The sequence below is a fragment of the Lytechinus pictus genome, chromosome 5 (assembly GCF_037042905.1).
Source record: "Lytechinus pictus isolate F3 Inbred chromosome 5, Lp3.0, whole genome shotgun sequence".
NCBI classification, from domain to species: domain Eukaryota; kingdom Metazoa; phylum Echinodermata; class Echinoidea; order Temnopleuroida; family Toxopneustidae; genus Lytechinus; species Lytechinus pictus.
In genome coordinates, this window is record NC_087249.1 from 2,491,767 (window position 1) to 2,513,108 (window position 21,342).

At 36.8% G+C, this 21,342-nt stretch overlaps 1 protein-coding gene across 1 annotated transcript; it reads right to left on the reverse strand.

The window, feature by feature from the left end:
* Positions 1-3,176: 3,176 nt before the first annotated feature.
* On the reverse strand, positions 3,177-14,993 carry LOC129260606 (uncharacterized). The gene is made up of 12 exons (XM_064099359.1): positions 14,030-14,993; positions 12,412-12,655; positions 11,763-11,827; positions 10,882-11,133; positions 10,015-10,269; positions 9,395-9,679; positions 8,861-9,121; positions 7,949-8,143; positions 7,424-7,720; positions 6,801-6,983; positions 5,745-5,900; positions 3,177-4,810 (listed from the first exon to the last, which is right to left on the reverse strand). The coding sequence occupies exons 1-12, from the start codon at positions 14,310-14,312 to the stop codon at positions 4,116-4,118; spliced, it is 3,171 nt and encodes a 1,056-aa protein (XP_063955429.1). The 5' UTR covers positions 14,313-14,993; the 3' UTR covers positions 3,177-4,115.
* Positions 14,994-21,342: the final 6,349 nt, after the last annotated feature.

Genomic DNA, 21,342 nt, shown 5'->3' on the forward strand with positions numbered 1-21,342 from the left:
TGTAGGTCTTCCATTAAGCTTCATCAGTAGACCGTGACCCCAGGCCATTCCGGAGTTTGAGACATCAAGGAGGAGTTTGAGACATCAAGGAGGAGTTTGAGATAGCGATGAATAAGACCACCATGACCACGCGAGAACGTGTCGCTTCGGTTCATTTCATTATTGGGTTTCGAAAATGAGAATGCGCGCGTGCACGTACGGACCTTGTACGCACCACCCAGAATACTATGAAAAATTTGTTATGTCGTGTGACGTGCGCTTTTATGATAAGTTCTTCTTACTGCTCCTCTTCCATTTTTTAACAGATTGCCTCGATAGACATCTGCACTAGGTGTAGTAAATGATATTGTAAGCAACGGAACAAGCTTGAAATATAAAATGATTCATAATTCTGAAAAAATATATATACAATGAACACTTAAATTTTCAATTTATCAATTGATTTTAGATTATATCTTTTAAAAGGTAGGTTAAAAAAATGGACATTCATTAAAAAATTCAATTCAAATTTTAGATTTTACAAACGTAGAGAAAACTCCTATGACACTGTATGACGCAAATATATTTGTATATACTATCCATACAAAATGAAATTTCAAAGTGGTTTATAGTTTTGTCGTATGATGATAATACTTGCTCTTCTATTCTTTTCCATATCAATCTCTATATCTCAATATATGTATGTCTCTTTCCCATTTTCTTTCTCTTTCCCTCTCCCTTTTCCCTCAGTATATTTCCCTCTCTCTGTTTTTAATTGTTTGTCTCTTTTTTCTCCATCCCGTACCTGTCCTCATGTTCCGCGTTCCGACAAAGACTAGGGTGCATATAATTTATCAAGTAACATGAAACCTTTGATTTTGTTTAGCTGCTAAGCATTTTTACTACACCGTGAGTGACATAAATGGAAAGTCTATAGTAAGGGGGGGGGGACATGTGACAACTAAAAAAAAGGTCAAACATCACTGCCAATTGAAGAACCCTCTTCCTTTCAAAAAATTCTGACAACTAAAACATTGGAGGAAAGAAAAATAAAAGGACAGAGGACAAAGCTTTCACCGCCATTTCCGGAATTAACAATCGAGAAGTTTATGTCAAGCAAAAAAGGTCACCAGCATTCTGTTTGGGGCATTCTGTTCCCCTGCGCCCCCATAGGTATACGCTACTGTCATAGTCTTTTTATATGAAAAAGTAGTAGCATTTTTCCCTTTATCTTTCCTCTTTACCATAAACCCCTCCCTGTGTTCGTTGCTATTTCACGTGTACTTTCTGTCTGGTTCAGGGGCGGATCCAGGATTTTCTAAAACGGGGGGCACATTTTCCCCAGGAAAATTTGACAAGCACGGCTCAAAAAAAGGTCTTCGCTTTCAAAGGAGGGGGGGGACATTTGTGTTTTAACGGCATTTTCACATTACAAAGTTTAATTGTACCTCTCAAAGGGAGGGGGCACGGGCCGGCTTCCCCCCCCCCCCCCGGATCCGCCAGTAGGTTTCATCCACCAGTCTTATTCGTCTTCATCTAAACCCATCTCGTAGATTGTCTTCAGAGGAAGCCATCCAGTCGCAGCGTTATCCTGGAAGTCAATATGTCTTGGTTCAGTGCCAGAGGACAGAGACCATAATTTTACATAGATAAATGTAATCAAACGCAACTTGCTTTGCAACCAATCAGAAACACACATAAAAGCCTCGCATTTGATATTTTGAGTTGCGATCAAATACATATGTTTGATTAGCGGGCCACTATTCATCTCATGCAGGTCGCCTTCCGAACACGAACATTAAACATGTTAAAACAGAATTAAACCCTTGTGAAATACTTATATAGCTTAATGGGGGCAAAAAGGTGGGAGTAAAAAAAATATCTTTAAAAAGTGTTTCATCAGAGGTTCTTAAATTAAAAAAAAAAGTTATATAAGTTTGAAAAGTCTCAACTTTTAGACTGGGAGCAAATGCCAATGGGCATGTTTGGGTCCCTATTTAGGGAGTCGGCTCATCTCTCATCAAAGAAAAAAGTTTAACATCACAAGGAATCAGTATGGTTCCGTTGAACACTGCTATAATAGGTAGATAGTGGTATCGAATTGTTTTATCATTAAGCCCCCGAATCTATAAAATCTCGGTGAAATGGCAAAACGTAATTCGAAAATGATCGTTTAAAGGTTAGGCGTCATTATTTTATAACATCATATCTCCGTTTCTGAGATTTAATTTGGTGGCAGCTACGATACAACCTTTCAAAGTGGAAATTGATATATTTAAACTTCTAACTAGTATTATAATGCAAAATAAAAACACTACGAACAAGTCATAATTCCTCTATGCCGATCATAAGATATGTAATCTTACACTGTAAAGGCCGATATTTTGTAGACAAAAAATGTCACGTTTTCACATTATAACATTAAATATGTTGCTTGCCCTTTTGTCTTTTTATTTATCAAATACTTTCCCGCACGATATATCTTGAGCTAGAAATATAAACAAACAAGGTAGTATTTCAGTAAACCATTTTCAAACAGGATCCAACAAAAAGCATCGAATATGTCTTTCCTATATAACTGATATCGTTTGGACATCAATAAGAAAATTCTTATATCATCCATTCGAGTCCAATATTATGGATAACGACCAGTAATAAAGAAAAATGCTTATCATACATTAGAATCAATAGCCATGGATAATTACCAAGTAATACTAAGATACTTATACATGCGATTCCATAGCCATAGCCAGGTTACAATGAGGGCGTAGCAGGGGCACAGTTCCTTTAGCGGAGGGCGAGGCAACTGAGCTGGCCCACCCTATCCCATACGCACTCTCCCTCACTCCCCCTCTCTCTCTCGTATCTTTCTATCTAACATGTCTAACTTCCACTTTCTCTTTATTCTCTTCTCCTCTCTCTTCTTTATGTACGCCCTAGCTAATTTCCCATGAGTGGCTATATATTGCCTATAAACTTTTAATTTCCTGTTTGAGATTATGATTCTTCATTAATTGATATTATTCCACCAGCAAAAGAGAAAAAACGATGGTTCTTAATCGACTTATCGAATGATACGCTCCATTTCTTCTTTCCATTAGGGGTTAATGGCACAAGATTCTATTAAAGGTCCAGTGGGGGCGTACTACAGTAGGATATACAAACACAATCATACAAGAGATGAATACTAATTGTTTGTTTATGATTTTCCTTTTTATATGCCGGCATCCATGAATCATTATACACAACTATTAAATATAAAACATACATACCTCTGAAAATGCGAATGTATCAAAATACTCTGTGAGTCTAATCAATTTTTTTTTCATCAATTGTAAACCTTAAATAGCATTATAACGAGAGGGATATATAAATATTATACTTTTATTGCAAGTACACACACTATATGTTGAAGTATTGAAGAAAATGAACAAAAAGAAAAAAATCTCTAGTGATTGAAGGAAATTTAAATAGTAAAGAGGAATTTGATAAAGTTTAATCAGGAGAAACAGTCTTCGAAGTGAATTGGATTTGATTTTGTATATATTTTCGTTAAATTGAGAAATATTATAAACCTATACATTTAAAAATAATAATCAGTTTTGTTTAACTGCCACCTATACATTATTCATATATTTCTAAAGTGATTTGTGTACCTTATATTATATATCCTGAAGAAATGTAGCAGGACTTTTCTAAATCTTTTTTTTTCTCGTAAGCAATTTCAGCTACAGCATGATCGAAAGAATACTGGAGATATGACTGCAGCCTCATTCACCATTGCCACCAAAAGGACAATTTAGCGTATTTATACAGCATTTTAAAAAGGTTTGCACTAAACTTGAAACATAATTATGATAATAAAGGTTCGCTCTTCTGATATTTGTTCTTGATAATGAAAAGATGACAGATTAAAATGAAACTAAATTCTTACCAATCAGTAAAAAGTGCCCTTAATGTATAATTTTATTTACAATTGTTTTACATAATACTTTGCCTTATGCTTGCAGATTCATTTTATCGGATATTTATGTTACAACTTGGCGTATGGTCAACAAAAATTACTCTACAATGCCCTGATACTTACAAATCTACTCAAAACTACAAAGACAATATGACTCAAACTAAACAAGGATTTACAGTCTAGTAGTAGGTGCATTATTTTCATCCATGACAGTTTCACCTTCTCTTTGAACTGGGGGTGGTGGTCGTGGAGGGCTAGGAGGCGAAGGGGGAGCTAGCCAAAGATACTCTCCAGTACTCTCATCAAGTACCTTCTCACCTCGTTTCTCCTCCCCTTGGTTGGTAGGCGATTGTGACGTGCTACTTTCTTCAGGTGATCCAGGTGACGTTGTAGATTCACCGCCATCAGGACCACCGTGTTCCGACCGACCTGAACCGTCGGCAGGTCGCATCACCAACCCACCGTCATCGTCTCGTACTCCAAACGTAAAATTTGAGTTCATGAGTGCGACCTCGTCTGGGTCCTCTTGCGAATAACCGTACTGTGTACTCAGCGATGACCGACTGAACTGCCTAGAGACGTTCCGTCGTGCCGTACCTCTGTTGTTTTCATATCGCATGTCCGGACCGGTCGTCGTTTCATTGTCACTTTCGAAAGCCTGGTTGAGGTATTGCAGCTTGCTTAAAGATCGTTTTCGTGATGACGAAGGGAAGTGATGGGTGATTGTATTCTTCATGCAGCAGTAGATGATACCGACGATGACGAGGAAGAGGATACCAAGACATAGGATGATACAGAAGATGACGAATATGGCAGTAAGGCTCGTAAAAGTTGTTTCCTGGGGTTCTGAAGGAGTGACCGACGAACCTTCAAGAATGGTATAAAAGAATATACTTTTTAAACAGACTTTTGTTCGACAAATCAATTTTTTGTGATATAATTATGATGTGTAGGGCAGTACAAAGTCTGCTCTGCAAACCTATCACTCTACTTAAGTGGTCTGAATACTGAATACTACATGACCTACAATGACCTGTGTACTGAAGGACCTCTCGCTCAGGTACGCTAGTCTTGTGTGAAGACCTAATTGTTGATCAAAGTTTCAATCAAGGCCTGCAGACTATAGACAGTGAAACCTTATAAAAACAATAATAATAATAAAGTATATTCGGAGTTGCACATTAATATTTGCCCCCAAAACAATGAAAGAGACAAGAAAAGAAAAATAGATAGGGAAAAGGGTATTCGCCCCCCCCCCCGATCCTCCTGTGGTTGTACTAGTAATGGTGGAAGTGGTAGTAGTAGCAGCAGCAGCAGCAGCAGCAGCAGCAATAGCATTAGTAGCAAGTAGTAGAAGGAGGAGGATGAGGAGAAGAAGTAGAAGTAGTAGCAGAAGTAGTAGTAGTAGTAGTAGTAGTAGTAGTAGTAGTAGTAGTAGTAGTAGTAGTAGTAGAAGCAGTAGAAGAAGTAGAAGTAGAAGTAGTAGTAGTAGTAGTAGTAGTAGTAGTAGTAGTAGTAGTAGTAGAAGTAGTAGTAGTAGTAGTAGTAGTAGTAGTAGTAGTAGTAGTAGTAGTAGTAATCGTAGAAGTAATATAGTAGCAGTAATGGGGACAGTAGTAGTAGTAGTTGTAGTAGTAGTATTAGTAGTAGTAGTAGAAGTAGTTGTAGTAGTAGTATTAGTAGTAGTAGTAGTAGTAGTAGTAGTAGTAGTAGTAGTAGTAGTAGTAGTAGTAGTAGTAGTAATAAAATTAGTGTGATGATAGCAGTAGTACTGTAGTATAGTAATAGATATGAATCTTACATCCGCGTTCAGATATCTTCCCTTCTCCGCTTACGATGATCTCTCCTGTACACGGCTTGCAGGATGTCTGCTGAGGAAGGTCTTGATATTCTTCCACAGGACAAAACTCACATATGTTCCTAGTTTCTTCAAAGTATGATCCTCGTGGGCAAGGTACTACAAAAGAAAAGTAGGTGAGACAGGCAGATAGATAGGTTAAAGGTTGTTATCGTTATTATATCAAGTAAACCATGGTCTATAGCGAAATACCTGACACTCAGTTGGACAAGGGTCTCCGTGGTTACCTTCAGGAGAGCGTTTCATGAAAGGACCTTTCTGGTGCTTTATCCAATAAGTCCCATTTCATCCGACAGTTACCACAGTAAGAGTGCTTCTCAGCCAATCCAAAATCAAGGAAAGTTGTCAGATCTGATAATTACTGTCGGACATTGATGTTGATGAAACGCTCTCATGATTACGTCTTGATCCAGGGATCAGACGGTATATCCTGTTTTCTTACTGTTCCCAATGTCGGCATAAAATGATGCGATCCATTAGTGGAGGGAGTTACCCAAGAAGTAACACCGGTGTATCACTCTTCAACAATGTGGTATACGATTTATTCTATTCTCGACATGTTTTTATCATCATCATTTTCATCATCACCTGATCATTAATTATTGCTATCGGTTAAAACTAGTAAATGCAGAGGACGAAGAGGATCTTAAGCGTTTGAGTAAGAATAATCATCGATAGTGAAATACGAGGATATTTATTGTCTTGTATTACTTTCATATTTAACACCTCAAAGGATCCTCCTCAGTCCATGCTCAAAGCAACACCCTCATTGGAAGAAGTGAAAGAAGAATAGAAGAAAGGGAAAGAAATGGAAGAAGAAGAAGAAAAAAAAGAAGAAGTAGTAGTAGAAGTAGAAGTAGTAGTAGTAGTAGTAGTAGTAGTAGTAGTAGTAGTAGTAGTAGTAGTAGTAGTAGTAGTAGTAGTAGTAGTATAGTAGTAGTAATAGAAGAAGAAGAAGATGATGATGATTATGGTGGTGGTAAAAATATAGTTGCTTACCACATCCACGGTCAGTGATCTTCCATCCTCGAGGACATGACCAAGTGAAACCTGATGAAACGACCGACCAGTCCGTCTCTGAATTATAGTCATTCCCATCGATCCGTATTGTAATCCGACTCTCCATCACGTGCTTTTCGATCATCTTGACGAGGGTATCAACGTCTTGCTCCAGACTTGCCACTATGAGTGACCAAACAAATATAAAATTAACTTGTAATTTATTTTACATTGTTCGAACAGTAGAATAAGACAATCAAGCTTGCTGTCAGCATAGACAATGAATGTTTCTCAATCATAATGTTTTGTCTTTTTTGTCAGAGTTAAGAAAAAGTTAAGAGAAACTTACAAGAAGAAGTTGTCAACCCATGGTTGTGAGATGTATTCTGTCACGTGACATGTCACTGAACTTATTACGGGGCCTCTAGATACATGGTTTTCATAACTGATTTATTCATCCTGGAAATGGAATCTGTCTTCCTCAAGGCTGGGTCCAGGATTCAAGGAAAGAGGGACATAGTGGTTTGGTATGTCGGGAAGCCTTCACAAAGACTCCTAAGAATGCAGTGCCAGAGTTCGCGAACTGACGCATCGGGTAAAAGAGGTATGGAAAATATGCTTACCTCGCATATTGTCTGTATTACTATCGACCACGGAGCTGACTTCGATGTCGACATCGAGAAGTGTCCGCGCTGACTGTCGTCGTTTCTTCGCTCCTGATTTCCCGCCACAGTATGGTATGATATACTGATCTTCGCATGCTTTAGCGTCCTCGTACTCACATAAGGATTCCTCCAGTAGTTGAGGAACGATATAGGTTCGAACAATACGGGGAAGGTCTTCGTCGTTGAGACACGTCTCTTGAGGAATGATGAAACGTATCGTTACGGTTTGATATATTCGCTCTCCCAACTCAGGTTCTGGTTAGAGTAGAATGAAAATTATTTAGAGAAAAAAAATCGTGAGTCAAGACAAAGAGTAGGCCTGGGTTTGAGAGTTCGCACAATCACCCAGTCAATTGGCAGTTTTATCTATTGCCTGTGGCATAAGAGCTGATAAGACAGCGAATCCATTACTATATTACTATAACCTATAGTCCCCCAATAAAAAATAGAGAAAATTATTTTTAAGCGGTTACGTTATTTTACCTGCGCACATTGCGTCATTGGGTAACGGGTTCCAATATGTGACGCCATCAGTTCCCATCTCACATATGAATTGGTTAGAAGTCATAACGTATAGGAAACCAAAGTCACATGAAACACTACATTGTGTTTGACCTGATGCCGTCTCTTGGCAGACTGCTGATGTATTTGGAAGACTCAGAAACGGACAAACTGCATCTGTTAAACGTATACAAGAAAGAAACGATTATTGAATGTTAAAACTTTCAATAATCGAAGTCCATGAATATAATATCAAACACGGGCTTACGGCAAGCCGTCTTAACATTTAATCATATTTCTTGATATCAAGAATTACCATTGCTTAACTACACAAAACCATTTCTTGATATCAAGAAATGAATTCTTGATATCAAGAAATATGATTATTTGCTAAAACGGCTTGCCATACGGGCTATACAAGCACATACAAGATTTAGAATGAAACGCTTTGTTTCGTACATTTATTCTTTTATCGAGCCTATCTGATTAAAGTGATCAACCTTATATGAACACCAGAATAGATATTTCCCTTTAAAAATCCTGCAAATGTTAATCCAGACGGTGTAACTGACGAGATACCTCTCTTTAAATAAAGACTGTTTCAAAGAGCATGGGTAAGAATTTTCATTAAACACTGTTAAAGCATGTAAAGCAAACCTCTACAACGAAGACGCTCCTGAACATGATGCAAAGCCATCATGCAATCTTACTGCCGTTCTAATGTCTAAGGAGAAGGAACAGTAAACATGCAATTTCGCAGATTGATTTCATATGAAAATATTAAAGTTCTCACTTTGCATGATTGGTGATTATACTAGGGAACCCCCGCTTCCCTGATTAAACAATGGCATACTAAACATTCACGCAGTCAAAGCTACCCGAAGGTCCACCTACCGACTCTCTGGACAGAGGCAATAAACTGACAACGAGCAACATTATTGAATGTATCACTCGCTTCCGCGGTGATGACACTCATCTTAGGTGGATCTGAAGCTTCAAGGATCGAACCATTCTCAGGGATGTATGATATAGTGATGTTGTAAGGGGCAGCAAGGTTGTCCGATGCTTGAGCCGGAGACCATGTGACTGGAGTCGTGTCCCTATTTGTTCTCACTCTGATATTTTTCGGACATTCGATGGTCGGGGTCTCATCGTCTGTTTTTAAAAAAGAATTAGAGAAAGGGAGAGTCGTAAAAATAAATTCAATGATTGCATTCAATAACATATTGCCCAATAGAGGCAGAGAGGTGAGATGGAACCGAGATCCTGATTTTGATTCAATACATAATTTCCGCTTAGAATTATAACGTTGACAAGACAAATCACAACTTTGTATTCTCAATTAAATGAATATCAGTAGTTTACCAGTCTTTGTGAACTTTAGCGAGTCTAGTGAGAATGTAATGTTCGCAAACTAAGCTGGTTTACCAACGATTTTAAGTACGAAGCTACAAGTACGCCTCTCATTCGTAGTGGGATCTTCTGCCACGAATGTGAACCGTTGCCCCTCCCTGAATCTCTCCGAGTACTGAACTATCCCCGGTAGGGTGACATCGGTAGGTCCAGCAGTACGGTAGATGGGTACAGGCTGTCCGTTGACATCGCGTCCCTGTATGTCCAGGTCGATGGTACTACTATCTTTACCAGCATCCAGAGGGAAGGTGATGACATCGTTGTCGGGACAGTCGATCATGATGAGGTTGTCGTCGACACCTTTAGAGAGATCAATTAAATGCATGTTGTCATCGTTGGCAGTAATACAGAGACCAGTGAGATCTTGACAGGTTGCAAATTTGGCTTTGCATAATTTTTATTACGTCATTTAGACTAAGGTTGTCGGACAAAGGTAGATAGCAGGTCACGTGGAGAGTGATCTCCTCCCCCTCCCTCACCCCATTCGGACCTCGAAGTTATTTAATATGCCATTGAATTGATTCTCGATAAGATTCGTGCGCCTTGAGCCAATTTTATGATACACTACGAGATGTAATCGTGATTATTATGACCTGGTAATGATCTATCCCTTTCCTCTATTTCTTTACCCCTACCTTGCTCTCCCACTAATATCCTAAAGTCACACATGGCTGCGTTGCCCGATGTATCATACGCCGTCACTGTTATTATAACCGGGTCTGGCGAAACAGGTAGTCTGATACCATTGATGTGTGAGTAGACGATAGGGTTACTAGATCGGAGTCCGACATTATCTCTGGCTACCGCTGGGGGCCAGAAGACTTCGATATCTGATGAAGATGTCTGAAGCAGGCGGTTTTGTGGACATGTTATGTTTGGTGCCTGGTTATCTAGAGAGGGGATAGAAGATAGGTACGGTATAGAGATCAAATTCTGTCCAAGGGTTAAGTATCAGAGTAGTGAGACCAGAGGGGACAGGAGTAAGTATTCAAATTAGACAGCAAGGATAGGAGGAATAAGAAAAGAAAATAAGGGAATATAACAATTACACACAGTGTGATTGGGAAATATAATGTTATATTGGCATTAATGAAGCATCAGCTTGCGAAATTATATTTGTACAAAACGTTGATATTTGTTTAACCAGTATAATAAAATGTGATTTCACCGTTTGTTATTACTTGACTCAAACTCTCTCAAAAAATAAACGCCTTAGTATTTTAAGATACCATTTTTTTTCGTACTTTGCGGTCTGTAATAAAAATTACAGCTTAATAATGGTTTATGTAACTTTATAATTTGTGTACTTCATTTATTGCTCTCCACCATGTCCATCGATTATATTCATCACTAGTAAGTAATCGTATCATATACCAGTTAAAATGTTAATTTTACTGTTGCAATCATTGATTTCTTTTAGCGGTGGAGGGGCTCATCAAATTGTTGTTTCAAAAAGGCCCCCTCCCCTATCAATCCTATATCCAACCCAAAATCCTACTGACCTGTTAGGATAAGAAGAAACGAGCAATCATTGCTGATAGCAATGGCTCCTCTCATCCTGACAGTCACTGTCACACCTTGACGGAGTATCTCACTGTAGTCTAATTGTGTTGGACTCGACATCACCGGCCCGCTGATGATGTCGTAAGGTGGTACACCTTGTCCAAACACATCGTCCAAATCAACAATAGCATAGCTTTGGTCTTTCTCCAATGAAAATTCAAATATCTCGGGACAGTTATAAACTCCACCAGCTTGAGAGAAATACGTTGAAAGAATATTAATTACATTGGGATATGTACGAAATCTATAATTATGATAATCTTGGCATTTTAAACAGCGCACGGTTGTTTAAAAAACACCTAGCGTTATGCTCAGAGTAAACAGCGTTGCATAAACAAATTGAACAGCGGTTTTACTGTGCGTATGTATTGCATGACGTATGTATTGCATGACGTATATAATCAATTTATTAAACAAATCCAAGGACTATGCAAATGCAAGGTGTGAATCAATTTTTCTTTTCATGTTTTTTTTTGGGGGGAGGGGGGCAAAATTACAGTATAGACAACCATTACTGAAATTAAATCTCTTTTTTTTTCTTTCTATTTTCTCTCTCTAATTTTGAATAAATGCCCCTAAAATGCAACTTTATGCAATCCGGTGCTTTAGTGAGAAAAAATGAGAAATATTAATGCACTCCACAATGTTATATGACATTCAGTGTTTATGTATTAAGAAAATATCAGAGTAGTTTTCTCTTTGTGCATGCAACATTTCTTTAACGTTTTATTTTTTTTAAATATATATGTTTCTTTTATATGTTATTAATTACTTTTGTAGAAAGATATACAAACGCGATTCATTTGATTTTAAGTCCTACCTCCTCTAATAACGTCCGAATATCTGTTTGTCCAATATTCAGTAAACGACTCGACCACTGTGACTCTGTGGATTAAAGTGTAAAAGAATTAGATTGCCATGATTTAGATCTGCATCTCACTTATTTCGTACTAAGCCAATGTACGATTTTATATTTCTTATCACGTCCACAGTAAAAAAAACCATTAGTGATATTATTATAGTCTTATATTCTCATTAGTAATTATTTTTATATCGGTAAATGCTATCATGTCTACTAGAAGATTTTTTTTTAATATTTCAAAGTTGCACCGAACTGAACGTTGCCGATGTTAAAAATATGGTTTGTTTCGATAGGGAATGTATTCCTTTCAACCCCCACCATATTCAAACTTCCCTTACATATAATCTTATGGTTTTATAGTCATGCTTATTAAGTTGACCCTACTCCTTTGCACAACGATATGGGATCACAGCATTAATGATAAGATATCGTCAGGCCAAAACTATGCGTTCATCGTAGCTGTGATTTTAATTTTACTCCGAGAATTTATTTATTATTATCGTGGTGAAATAGATGAATATAGTTTTCAAAGATATATTGAGGAGGAAGTAATTAATTAGTTTCTTTTCTACAAAGTTAATTCCATGATTTCGATGATGGTACTCACATAAACTGTATGTCACTATGTAGTGATGTTGGTGCTCGCCAACCGACAACCACAGATGACTTTCTTTCCTGTGACATACCTATGTTGTGTGTTACAGAATTCAAAGCTGGTCCACCTGGGCATGTAAGATGTTGAGCCGTAGAGGGCCTTGTCTCAAAGAAACCAACAGGGATGTTTTGGTTTAGCGGCCTTGCTTGGATGAAAAATCCGCGAAGTATGCTGCCAGTGTTTGAAGAAATAGTTACTGAGGGTGATAAATAAAGAATTAAGAGGTTTAAAATGAACTTCCGCCAACCAGGAAAGCGATGCCCCCCCCCTTCACCTGCACTCTTATACTTTAATTATATAATTTGAAATTGTTTTCCGGGGTTGCCACAGAGTCAAGCTAAGCTTATAGTGGCAAACCCTGCAACCTTTTTAAAGATCTGTGTTATAGAAAACACAACTTTGTTAACATTTTTAATATTGTTAAAAATTTCGTGATGTATTCTTTGTTACTTTGTATGATTTAGGAAAAGTTGCAGAAAAAAATAAATGAAAATGATGTTTATGAACATGCTTTAGGGCAGAACAAGACAAACATGACAAAGGGCATTTTACTTGGAATGAGAATTGTGTGAATTTTGTTTCTTGAAGAAACAGTACAAATAACGGAATAAGACACTATTCCTACATTATTAACATATATTCCCTTTTTCCTTTTACAATTTTTCTTTTCCCCTCCTCCTATTCATATTCATATGTTAGGAAAGTTTAACCGATCCAATTGCCAGTTTTTCCTTCTCCTTCTGCTTCTATTCCCCATCCTCCTCCTCCTCCGCATTCTTCTTCTTCTCCTCCTCCTCCTCCTTCTTCTTCTTCTTCTTCTTCTTCTTCTTCTTCTTCTTCTTCTCCTTCTTCTTCTTCTTCACCTTCTTCTTCTTCTTTCTCCTCTTTCTCTTTTCTTCTTCTCCATCTTCGTTTTTTCCCTGTATATCACGAAGCATTGTTACAACTAATTATGTATAAATGAATGAAATTCAGTGATAAAACATAATGTCGTTGACTAAGTGCACGAACAAATTTAATCAGTGACATGATAATCAGTTATGAGTGAATATGTAACAGAAAGAATGAATCAATGGGTATTTGTATATATGCATGCATTAATGAATAGACGGATGGATGGATGTATGCATGAAATGAATCAATCGTAATGAATGAATGAATGAATACGTAAATTAATAAATAAATAGATTAATTAATAAATTGATTAATTAACTAATCAATTAATTAATTAACAAGTGAATGAATGAATGTATAAATTAGTGAATTAACGAACAAACGAATGAATGAATGCATGAATGAATGAACGAACGAATGTATAAATGAATGAACGACCGACCGAACTAACGAATATATGATTGAATAAGAGAATAAATAAAATAATGTGTGATTGAGTGAGCGAATGAATGTAATATTATGATGGAACGAATTGAAATAGTTAATAAATAAGATTTAAATCGCTGTGCATCGGTGTCCAATTTCTTCATACGGCAATTCACCTCTGGTAAATAAAACGTTCTTTGGTTTCTTTAAATCTACCACAAATACAAGACAATATAGAGAAAAATCTTACCTGCGACCTTTCCTCCTGGTTGATATGATTGAGCATCAGTAGTGATGGAATAGAGGAAGGGATTTGAGCTGGGTGTTGTCCCTTGGTGCCCTGGAGTTAGAGACACACAGGCTGATGCAGGTGCACCAGTTTGGTAACCGCTAGAAAGCCCAACGAATCCGGCTTTGAAGATGAATATCAAATAAAATATAGAGGCTTGCATATTTTTCTGTTTTATTTCTACATTGGCCTCAAATTCGGTTGGTATAAGTCTGTGATCCGTTCCCGCCTTAATCACGTGCATATATTATCAATATCCAATTATATCAGGAAGGGTGTGACTTGGTCATGTGGTTTACTTTTGGCTGAAGGTCATCGGTTCAAAACTATTTCGGGTAAGTCAGTCGAATTGTGAAGTTTGTTAATTTTAAAACGGGATGACGAGTATTAAACGTATTCATTTACACCCAACTGAAGCCAGAAAAATATACTGAGGACAAGCATTATACTTCTTGCAGCTAGAATACCATCTGCTACAAAAGGTTTACAAAATCTCTCATACAGTTTTGTGAAAAAAAAAAGAAGTTTATTACTCTCTGTCTTTATTCCGTATGATTAATGTTCGGATGCGTTAAAATATTGAGAGGTAAGCAATTCGCGGAATAAAGCAAAACAATTAAACTTTTTGACTATTTTCGAATCATTTTCGAGACTATATATAAAAGCTTGGCAGGTTTTTTTTTCTGAATCACTGGCGTAATCCTTTAAATATCCGAGAGGAAGGCGATACTCAATACATACAAAAATCTTGGCTAGAAATGTACTCCCTTCAAACGAATTTAGAACATCAAAATTTATCCATTATGAGTATAGCACGATACACATTATCTTGAATGTAGATATTTCCAAGATTACGTCCACATATCAGCCTCTTTGACATGTCCACAATACCTAGATTGGTGTAATATGCGAATCGCAGAGTGATGTCACCACCAATACGAGTAACACTATAATTCATCCCAACAGATCAATATCCTAAAAGACCAACTGCAGAAGGAGCTATATCCAATTTTGTGGATGTACAGAAATACAGGTGTCTATGAATAAGCGATACTAAATATGGTATTGTACACAGTACAAACCGTATTGTACACCAAACCGATTGACCCATGATGAGGCATTGATTGAATTTAAAACATTTGTTTGAATTTTAAACAGCAATGTTTGATTTCTAATATTAATTGCTTAAAATATGAAAATTGTTATTTTTTTTTTTTTTACAATTTTATAAACATGTTCAATTTTGTATTACTGTGCAAGCCTTTAAGATATTTAAAATACAAGTTTTGGATGGGGCACAATGCGTGGCAAATAAAAGATGAATCAATAAAAACACCTCCTAAAAGAAAATGACATTTGATAAATGAACAAATAGCTAAAAATATATTTAAAAACAAGTTAACTTGGTCTATAAAGGTTTTGGTTTTGATATTATATCTGATTAGTCGGATTTACTCGCTGAACTAAAAGATTCTCAACTTAAAAGTGAAAACACGATTTCCGTCTAAACTAATTTTATTCCGTTTTAAAATCTCTTCATATTGCTCTATTGTGATTATTTTTTGTCCTATGGATCAATACACGGGAAATCAACGTATTTTTAAGATCGCAGGGGCAGGGAATTCAATTCGCACGCAGACTATTAAAGCGAGTCGACAAATTTTACAGCAAAAACTTGGAAATGAACCGATTTTGTATACCGGTTTGTATAATAAAAAACGGACATAATTATTTAGGCGGATGATATTTCAAAATGATTTTCGTATAGTCTTTATTATTAACAGTCAAATATTAATTAGGGGGTTTATTTGACCCACCCCTTTCCTTCTCCTTCCAGAAACCACTAGACATGCTAGATAGCAAAGAACTGATGTGCATACAGCCACTCTTACACGAGTTAGGTGTGGTATATTCGGCCCTGAAATCTTTGTTTGAAGGCGTGAATTCTGCACAGATGTTGAAGCGTTAATAATATAGCTCTTTCAATTACGCAGGGGTCCAAGCCCACGCCATACATCCGGGATTTTTCATTTATTTATTTTTTACTATTTTGATTGTCATTTCATTTTGCTAACTAATCTTTTTTGGTGGTAACTTTTGACTATTTAAAAAAATATTTTTTGTATTTTTTACACCACGCACCCCCCCCCCCGAAAATGTCTTATCATAACATACTCAACATTTTTAACGACGTATATATTAGTGACGATATTCATGCCAATGATGATGGGAAAAAATAATGCCAGGCGCTAATTCACAAATGCAAGATCTGATGATTCCTGAAGTGGCCAGTTTCTAAATCAAATGAAAAATCAATGAAATTCTTCGACCAAAATCCTATCGCACGCACAGAAAACCGATTGACGCTAACATAATAAATGCAAATATGAATTCAAATTGCGAAATTCACCAGGAAAATCCTTAAAAAAATCAATGTTCAATAAATTTCACTTTATTCACATCCATTAAAAAGGTATATATAAACAATAAAAAGAACAATAAATACATAAACAAGTCAATATAATGACAAATGGAAAGGATAAAACCAACATGCAGTGGATGTAGTGGATTAGCAAAGGCCAAAGACCTATCGAAGCCAATCCCCCTTGGTTCTGCGCATAAAGAAAACAGATTAATGGTGATTAAACAGTTATATGTGCAGCAAAAAACATTAACATAAACAAAGAAAAACATTAAAAAACAAAAACAATAATGATATCCAACAACCATGATAACAAATAATTACGAAAATGATGATTATGAAATCCTTACTATCTTAACACTCCCTTTCCCCTTACTTCCCCTTTTCTCTCTCTCTCCCCCCCCCCCCCTCTCCCCTTCCCTCCCTCTCTCTCTTTCTCCCTCTCTCTCTTTCTACCTCCCTCACCCTTTCTCTTTAGACCTGTCTCCTTATTTACTTCATTGGTCTTAAGTATGCCTATTTCTATTATCATGATTATATAAAAAAAAATTATTTTGTTATACTCACAAAATAAAATGATGAACAAAGCAGAAGTACATGTCGACAAAAAAACTTAGGCAGGAAGTAATTCAGGAAAATAGTAGATTTAATGCTTTAGTGTTCGACAGATCAAATCAAAGATACTATAATGTACTGAGAGATGGTTCTCTTTTAGTATCAGTTTTTTTTTTCAGAATCACTACCATACAGTATACTCACTTAACATATTATTGTTTAATAGATTTCAAGTTATTTAGGGGCGTCCAAATAAAATTAATATACCAAAATCATCAAATCATTTTAAAATAAGCCGATGTTTGATTGGTTCTATTAGTGAAATGACACGGCATACATATTGACCGATCGAAAAGCGAAATTGACAAAATAATAAAAAAAAACCACGTGAAAATATTTCGAAAATACATTGCAGTTTGTCTTGTAAAAGACTATTAATGCATATTTATACAGAGCCTACGTATGATATTTTTTTCTCAGAGACGGTTTACAACAGTAAATAATACCTTCTAAGCAAATGATACAAGGGCTTGCCTGTCTGTTAATTCGGGTTTGAGAAAGATTTACGTTAGGTTTTAACCACCCCTCCCCCTTCTACTCCAAAACTGAAGCGAAAAATGGTGCAACATGGGCATGATCTTTTCTATTTTTTTCTTCCAAATAAACTCTTTAAAATCGGATAAACTAGAAAGGTGCGTAATTTTTTAAGTTTTGCCCTATCGTTTCATGTAAGTTGGATAAAGTAATAAACATGATAAAGGGTGGTTTTATAAAACTGCCAGATAGTCCATCAGAGGAGAAGTTCAATCCTTCAAAATTATGAAAATTGTTAGTTTGAGTATAAAAAGGGAGATAAATCAATTAAAATTTCATCAAAATCGGATGTGATATACTGTATTATATGAAAGTTAAAAACGTTTCATCATGCTCGGGACGCGAATAAGAAAACCGGTAACGTCACCTATTTTTTTTAAATTCTATTATAATGTATATGCAATATAAAATGTGTATCTTAACTTTCTCTTCATCGTAATGCGGAACAGAATTTTATTTTATACCTTTCTGAAATTGCTGTTGTAACATATACTTTTTTTATATTGGCATAATACATGCAATGCAATTTGGTGATTTATATTATCGACTCTTTCATATTAATGTGCTGGGCATACACGTTTTTGTGATAAAAATATTTTTTTTTACTAGTATTATTCTACATCCGATTTTGATGAAATTTTCGGCGTAATGATTGTTTGATAATGTAATGTTTATTCTGTCAGAATGCCCAGTTTATTGGTCTACAAGCAGTAATTGGTATATACTTATCAGATAATCTAATACAATATGGGCTGAACCCACATTTGGTCTACTATCATTCGGTCTAATGTTCCCATGTTCCCATGAACTTGTTCTGAACCTTCTTGTTATTTTGTGATTTTATCTCCGTTTTACATCACCTGAACATGCTATAACTTTCTTTGTGTACTTTCTACGTGTCTAGAGGAACATTTGAATCACCATGCTGCTTTTAAAACTGTATATTTAATGCCATATTATGACATGCTGCCACTGGCGTAAATCCGTGTTGATGGGTGGGGGGGGGGGATGACAGAAATATTTTGGATTTTTTTTTTTTTGCAATCATGTTTTTAGATATGCAAAGGAATTGTCATTGATATGTCCACAGTGGCGTACCGTGGGTCACGGCATTGGGGAGGGGGGCACCAGCAAAATGTTTGAATCACTGAGTGAGCGCGCTCAGTTGCCAGTTATACTTACCTAATAGAGACATTTTCTGGACAATGTCATTAAACGGATATGCATCTCACTGATCAAATAATGCGAGCGCGAAGCGCGAGCTGATTTTTTTTATATTAACACCTAAAAAGAGACATTATAATCAAATTTGTGTAATCATGATAGGTACCTGTCTCGCTAAACAATACGAGCGCGAAGCGTGAGCTGAAGTTTTCGTATATTTTGACCCCAATCAGCGAGATTTTGAGGAATATATTTTAGGAATCCATTAAGAGTATGCATATCTCACCATAGTCATCTAATGCGAGTGCCAAGCGCTTGCTGGTTTATATGAATTACATTTGATAACACGAAACGAAACACTTTTTGTAGTCATTGCAATCATGATTATCATATGCATCTCACTAATCAAATATTGCGAGCGCGAAGCGCGAGCTGAAAATCATAGATAATTCAGACCTAAAGTGGGGCATTCTAAGGTTTCTTTGTAGGAATTAACTAGGACCATACGTATTTTAATATCCAAATGATGCGAGCGCGAAGCGCGAGCTGAAAATTTTTGATATTCAGATCAGAAGAAGGGAAATTTTAAGGACTGATTTTAGGAATTCATGAAGAGCAGACATATCTCACCAATCCACTAATGCGAACGTAAACACGGACAGGAAATGTTTCATATATACAAAGACCTTAACATGGGGCAATCACTTTTTGAGTCATGAAAAAAGAAGCATATGTCACTACATAAAACAATGATAACTCAAGTGCTAGGAAATATATTGGTTTATATTGACTTGAAAACGGGATGTTTCAGTACAACATGATTATATATATCTCGTTAACAGACAATGCAAGCACCATGCAGGAACAATGAATACGTAGGCCCTGGGCAAATTATGTTTCATGAAGTTATGATAAAAATGTTTCTTATGTAATATAACATTATAATGAATAACATTTTCTTCTTTCCCACTATACGCTTCTCTTCCTTTCTCCCTCTTTTCTCCTTTTCCCCGTTTTTCTTTTTTTTGGTCAGCCGATGGGGGGGGGGGCACGTGCCGCCCATGCCCCCCCCCCGTAGTTACGCCACTGTATGTCCATATGGCAAATACCCCTCCAATATTATTATCTTTGTTACCCCATGATGGTTTAATGGTTTTATTAGAGATTACATTAAAAAAGTATTGACATTCCATCTTAATCCCTTCCCAAAGACCCCAACATTGTTGAATTGGAAGAAACGGGAGTTTCTCTTCAATGTTATAATAAGAACATAAGTATTTCGTTTGGAAATGGTGAACTGGCTCTTTATTTGCATTTTATAATTCAATAATATCGTTTTATTTGTTAAGCGGTATTTCAGGAAGAATTTTCACCAATAAAACAATTATCTCTTGTGATTTTTTTTTCTTCATTTCTTTCGTAAAAAGTGGGGGGGGGGGATGTTTGTACAGGCCATCCCCCCCTCCTCGAAAAGTGGGGGGATATATCCCCCCATCCCCCCCCCCCCCCCGGGATTTACGCCAGTGGTTTATGTTATCAGGAATTATCAAACAATTGCGGTGATTTTAAGCAGACAGACGGGTGAAGTTAGGGTACTACATGTATGAAGTGGGCCCACACCTATGTTAAACTTCTACAAATAATATGTGAAATCATGAAGGTAAAATATACTATCGGCATTGTATCATCAAATTTTCACAAGATTACCAAGGGCACTTGTTGGGGCACTTGTGCAGCTTTTCTCATAAACATGTATTCCAGAAAAAAAAAATCAATGAAATTAAAATCATACCAAGAACTTACTGGATAGAGTATACAAATATACAATGACACTCGAGGATCTGGCTAAAACTATTCGCATCGAAGGAACATCACATAGTACTATTCTCCCGAGGGCCATCGGCCCGAGGGAGAATAGTACTATGTGATGTTCCTGAGTGCGAATAGTTGTAGCCTGCTCCGAGAATGGGTCATTGTATATTTGTTTTATATCCCTTCCACTCATGCATTTTACAGCGAAACGATTTTTAATAAGTCGATATAGAACAATCGTTGAGAAAATAATAAGTCTTGCCGCCATGGATCGTCTGTTCAGCGAGCGCACCTGGTTAGTGCAGCTCGCCGAAAGTTTCCCGTGGCATGCAGTGGAGAGTACCGTTTGGCTGAGCAGCGCTCTGCTCGCATCGTGCCGCACAGCTCGCGAATCGCGAGGTAGGGAGGGGGGGGGGGGTAAAATAAATGTATAGTTCACTTTTTCCCTAGGGAAAAAATGGACTATGCGTGACGTCAGCAAGGAAAATGAACCTTTTTCACGGCAAATGTTTTTCGTAGTAAAACTATTCTTTATCTCCTTGTGTACACTCTCAATACAACAATCTTAAGTAAGGGATATAAAAAGTATATATGTATTGCTAGAACTCTACCATTTCAATTAACCTCCTCTCTCAAACTTCTGACTTGCCCTCATATCTTCCCCCCCCCCCACTCTCTCCCTCTCTCTGGCTATACTGAATTAATAAGTGAGGTGAAAACACACAAG

Bases quoted from the DNA above. Each gene is read 5' to 3' on its own strand.
- LOC129260606 (XM_064099359.1), bottom strand. From the start codon at position 14,312: ATGCACGTGATTAAGGCGGGAACGGATCACAGACTTATACCAACCGAA. The intron at 11,828-12,411 runs GTGAGTACCATC...TTTAATCCACAG, and splicing joins CATAGTGACATACAGTTTAT to AGTCACAGTGGTCGAGTCGT. The intron at 4,811-5,744 runs GTAAGATTCATA...CCATTCTTGAAG, and splicing joins GAAGATATCTGAACGCGGAT to GTTCGTCGGTCACTCCTTCA.